General features: G+C 34.7%; 1 protein-coding gene across 1 annotated transcript; it reads right to left on the bottom strand.

The window, feature by feature from the left end:
- Window positions 1-2,098: 2,098 nt before the first annotated feature.
- On the bottom strand, window positions 2,099-2,926 carry NCU07250 (hypothetical protein; the record flags this gene model as incomplete). Its single annotated transcript, XM_956658.1, has 3 exons — window positions 2,099-2,211; window positions 2,377-2,537; window positions 2,802-2,926. 3 exons carry the CDS (start codon window positions 2,924-2,926, stop codon window positions 2,099-2,101), a joined length of 399 nt encoding a protein of 132 aa, XP_961751.1.
- Between the last annotated feature and the right edge of the window lie 3,038 nt (window positions 2,927-5,964).

Genomic DNA, 5,964 nt, shown 5'->3' on the forward strand with positions numbered 1-5,964 from the left:
CGAAATAATTAGTAAAACTCTTACCCCTTATCCTAGTAATAATAGAATCCTAGGTTGGGAGTAGATATAAATTATTAATAATTATGTAGTTTAACGGTTGTAGATCGATTACGACTCGGCCCTTCCGGACTCCTTCAATAGTGTGTTATACGATGAAATATAGATAGTTAAATAGTATTGCTTAGTATATTTATTTGAGTTTACTGTCCTTATATATTCTATTAAACGTTTTATTGAGGAATTGGCGGTTTTAAATTCCGAATTAGTATAGTCTAAATAATATTTTTTGCTTATACTAATTTTCAACGAGGTCTATACGAAGTATATCTTCCTTGTTTATTTTAATAATGCTGCGCCTATTATATACGTCGTATTTATTGAGTAGGGTTTTAATGTGTTGCGTGTATGTAGGGTTGTAATTATAGATTTTAATACTGTAAATAGACTTAATTTCTAGGATATTTTTATCCTTGCCTATATTGAGGGATAGGTTTTATTTTAACGATTTGCGGAGGAGTTTTAATACGTCTTCCTTAATTAATTTGTAGTTATAAATATTGTTGGTTTTTTTAATAATTATTTTATTAGGTGTAATAGTTGAGTTGGGGGTTAATGTAATACTTTTTAATTTTGTTGTAAAAGCGAATTCTTCGCTGGGTTGAATTTTTACTATTGTTAATAGAGTTTAAATTTATATAAAGGAGATAGTTCGGTAGCTATTGTTATTGAGATTTTTGATTATCCTTATCTACTAAGAGTAATAGATTCGTATTAGTTTATTTATTTTATTAATAATATTAATAAATTTAGGGGTTTAAGGATTTAAAAGGTAGTTCCGGGTATAGGGATGTTTAGTTTCGAAAATATATTCTTTTAAAACTCCTACTAGGGATTTATTGGCGATATACGTAAAATCTACTAGAATAAATCGTTTAAAGTGTAGTAGAATAATTATATTGTATATTGTTGATACTTTTCGTCGTATAGGCTTAGCGGTATAGTTAGTTAATATAATTATATTATTGTATATTGGAATTTGTATAGTATTTAATAATAAATTAATAATGATTTAGTTTAATTGAGTCTATTGGGTTCTAAGTAATAGTCTCGCCGCTAGCCTTTTAATAACTTATATAATTAGTGTAAAAGTTTATTTAATTAGGTAATTATTAATAGTACCTTTAATATATAGGTTGAATATTGTTCGTTTTGTAAGAATAATACGGCTACCGACGATATCGAACGATTTCGTTTTAAAGTTGTTGAATATTATATTTAGGCTTTTATTAATCTATTATTTGTTTACTAAAATACTAGAGTAACTAGTATTTATGTAAATATTATATTCTTCGCCGTTTAGGTTTAAGCGGATATTTATTTAAAGGTAGCTGTAATGTACCGGGTTGTTCGATAGTTTTGAAGGACTTTAGTCGGTATATTCTACTATTTTAAAGGCTTTGGCTATTTTGTTGTTTGTAATACTGTTTATTACGAAGCCTACTGAGCTATAATATTAATTGTTGGGTTGCGGAAGCGATTGACTTAATTAATGAAGCCTATTAGGTACTAGTCCTGAACCTAATAGTTTTAGGTCGGTGCAGGAATTAGTATAAATGTAAGTAAATATTTTACTATGTATAGGAAAAACTTCGTTATACTTTCTATACGTTTGACGACTTATATTGTATAATAATAGGTAAGTAGAACCGGGATTGATATTAGATTTAGAGTTAGTAGTAATAGAAATATTTATTAATATGTTATTTGATGAGGGTTTAATGGCTAAAAATATTTTTTCCTCTCCTAAATTATAATTTTAATTAACCTCTTCGAAGCTTTACCCCTTAAAATGTTCTCCTTCGGAATCGGGCTCGTCTATTCCTACATAGGTCTAACGTTCATCCTCGACAGTGTAAACGCCGTCACGGGGTAGCCCAAATTTAATATATCGATAATAAATATATTAGTACGGGCGATTTTACCAACGCCAGCCTCGGCCGAAAGAGCCGCCACGCCAGCCGGATAAACCACCACGCCAGTTGGATAACGGGCCGTTATACCTACAAGTTGAACCACGATAACCATTTCCCGATGAACCTCAATATCTATATAAAGACGATCCTCCCCGATACGACCATGAGCCGCCTCGGTATCCGCCAGACGGTCCGCGAAATGCACCACAGTCTCTAGAGTCGCCGCGGTTGGGAGGGGCTACAAATAGTCGTTAGTAGTTATCACTATAGTTAAATAATATACTAGGGTAGCTACGATTACGATCATCCCGTCCCTATAGCGCCATATTAGTATCTTCTTCAGCGTCTTCCTCCTGCTTCACAAAGTTTGCGGCTTCGATAGCTTTGACATTCAGGAGCTTACCATCGAGCTCAGCCCTCAGCATCCATTTATTGAAACTGCTACTATAACTTCCTAAATCGTCGATAATCTTGAGACAATGGGTTTCCGCACGGCGGTCCACGTGCGTCAACCATTCATCGAGGGTTATATTATCGGCTAGTTCAACAACCAAGTCCTTCAAGCTAGGGTATAGACAATTGTAAATGCGTGCCATGTATGTACTTCTATCTTTTTCGCCCAATTCCTTAAAGTATCGGATAACCTCCATCGCAACGTCGCAGGGTAATTTACCGGAGCGACAATCGTTATATAAGTATTCCAACACATTAAATTTAACTAATACTTAAGCGCGAGGCATCTTCCAACGTATGAGAATCGCGACATACCAACTGTCAAGACTTTATTTCATCGCTGCACGGGTCTTCGCGTTGAGTTGGTTCATATACCATGTTTTCGCTCCGCCTATAAAGAGCTGGTGGAGGTTCTTGCGGAGGGTGTCTGCCTTAAAATCATCGTCAACGGCGTTATCTCTCACACTTTCAACGAAGAGGTGCAGTAAAGTAATATACATCTTGTCTTTCAACTGAAAATAATCACCTCCCGTATTACCGTCCTTTTCTTTTATATCGGGCCAGAAGTAGCCGATTATTAAAATCTTCCAACTACCCAATATAGTAGATTGAAGGGATGCAGCAAAGCGATCTACTATAGCCTCGAACTTATTATCGTTAATTTTACCTATAACTTTAACTATACGTATAATATAACGCAACTCTTCATTAATAGTCATATCCAATATGCCGGTCGGACCGGCATTATCGTCGTTACTTTTGCTTTAGCTGCGGTCATTATCTCCAACGGTAGCATTACCACCGGTATCTACCTACGCGGAACTCATATTGCTAGATCCTTATTTGGTTAGCTAACGCCGACGTTGGATGGCTGCTCGGAGTCCGCGGGGCATACGAAGCGGGCTCTATAATACCTTCTATAACTACTCTCCGGAAGATTAGGAATTTAAGGGCAGTTCAACTATACGTTAATCTCTAGGGGGCAGTCTAGTAATATCGGGAGAAAAGGAGGCTGGCGCTAATAAGTAGGCTTTAGGGGCTTTCGGAGATAGAGCGAATATAATGCCGGGTGGGCCTCGCAGCTTGTACTAAAAGGTATAAGGATAGGGGAAATTAATATTTGGGAGCGGGGTTTTAATAGATTTAAGGACGTTAAGTAATAGTCTAACTTTAGCTAGCGCTTTCCCCTTCTACCGCTTTAATAGCTTTAAAAGCATTATCGATTAAGTATATTGTTATTTATTTTGTTATAATAGGGAAGGAGCTTATAGGTCTTATTGTTTAAGTATTATTCTTGGCGGCTTAGGAGACACTATGCGGCTTAATAATAATCGTTTATCGGTGGTTAATATCTGCCGTAGAGGGACCGTCGATGAGCTTGGGTTAGTAATAGTTAGTAATTAGGCAGAATTATTCCTTTTATTATTCGCTATACCTACGGAGGTTAATTATTCTACTAGTATAATTTCTAATATATTATTTAATTTACTAGAGGAAGTTGAATTCGAATTAAAGGAAATTATAATCGCCGCCCTGCTCTGAATCTGCTATAACAACAATTGTGTTAAGGGTAGTATTTCGAGTAGTGAAGTCTATTGGAATCCGACTTCTACTAAATATTAAATTATTTGATTAATTAAATTTATTATTATATTAGGTAGTACGTCGGATATTAAGATGTCCAATTCGGCCGATATAGAAGGTTTGTATTAGTAGGGATATTGTACGTAGTTTAATTTATAAGGGTTGAATAGTAGTAGTAGCTCGCTCATTATTACATCGCTCTCGGTTTTATACCTCGTATTTAATATTTTAGTATTAATATCCTTAATTTCTCTATCGTACAGAGCTACATCGAATAGGTCGAAATAACTATTAACGGACTCGTCGTCGCCGTCGCCTATACGATAGATATAGTTATCGGCCGAAAATAGGTTAATGTCTAACGAGGAAAACGGTTCCTCCGTTAAATCCAATAAATTTCGGTTATTAAACTTAAACGATATAAGTTGGGGGGGCGTTTTAATACCGTTGGTCGTTTGGCTGTCTCTACTAATAGGTAGTTGATAGAATAATTGAACGTTGGGTTGTAAATGCGGGGGAGGTAATTCTATTAGTGTAATTGACTTTGGAAGTTAGGCTTCGTTATAAGGAATTTGTTAATAGTTAGTTAGTAGATTGTTGCGAGTATTGGGCGTCTAATTATTTTAAGCGACGGCTGGTTTGTCGTTGAGGTATTTTAGGATAATAGTTTATTTATTATTAATTTCTTAATTAATAGGCTATTTATTGTAAAAGTGCCGGTTATTATATAATCGATTCTCATCTTATTCTATTATAATAAGGAGGAATATTAAGCGTAGTTAATAGTTAGTAACTAATTAATTTTATTATTATTTGTCGACTAGCTCATCGTTTTGTTCGATTATTAGTAAGGTTGGTTAGGGTAGCGGTACTAGTTTGAGCGCTACATTAAAGAGTTATTTAGGGATATAATAATCGAAAATCTAATTTTCTAAGTAGGAGGCTAGAGGGACTTATTGCAATTAACGCATTAATTGTGTTATTAATAATAATACAATCGACGTATTTTCGTTGGGTTGAAGTAGAATTGCGATAAATTAGTTAAATACTTCGCGTTTTGATTAATTTAGCCGTCCGATCTATTGAAAGCGCGGGTTTAAATAAATAAAATTTAATACGTAGCGTAGGTCTCTAATAGTTGCCGGGTTGGTTAAGTCTATTTTAAGTATAGTATTAATAAATAATAATAATTAATTGGTTGGTTAATGGCGGTTCGGGAACCGATATGCAGCTTATATAAGCGAGGTGTAGTAGTCGGGCGAAGCGCTAGTCAACGAAATGAAGAGATGATTTCTAAAAAGAAATCGAATAGTATAGTATGGTATGGGATGAACAATTTACATTAACTATTATTGGGCACCATTGTAAGACGAACGGCACGATAGATGCAAATAGTCTTATAAATAATCTAATTGTATTATTTTTCTCTCGAATCTAACTACTGCTTAGATATATTGCGGTACTAGGTTTTATACCCGATGTATGGGCGGTTGAGCGCCCTGTCGAGCTTGCCCAGTGCCTGTCGAGCTTGCCTAGTGCTTGGCTATCAATTGTCCCAACTGTTAACCTTCCCTGGGCTGCTCCTCTTATAAGAGGTTAAAGTTGAATAAAACGACGGCGAACTTTGTAAATAGCAGTTTAGAACAATACTACTTAACGAAATCCTATATATATAGCAAAGTTATATAGAAGATATTATTAGTAATAATATAATTATAGGGATAAAGCAATTAGTCTCTTTATATAACGTTATATATATCGCCGCTACCTATAATAACCGCCGCGCCCGGGTTATTATATATAATAAGACTATTCTTAGGAAGGACTTTTATAATAGGTATAATAATATTAAGTATGAGACTGTTATAAAGTTATACCTCTACTATATTAATTAGTACTACTATTTTACTATATTATTCAAATTTCGGTTAACCGACCCGCCCGTTAATAAAAT

This window comes from Neurospora crassa, linkage group IV (genome assembly GCF_000182925.2).
Source record: "Neurospora crassa OR74A linkage group IV, whole genome shotgun sequence".
In the NCBI taxonomy this organism is placed as follows: Eukaryota; Fungi; Ascomycota; class Sordariomycetes; order Sordariales; family Sordariaceae; genus Neurospora; species Neurospora crassa.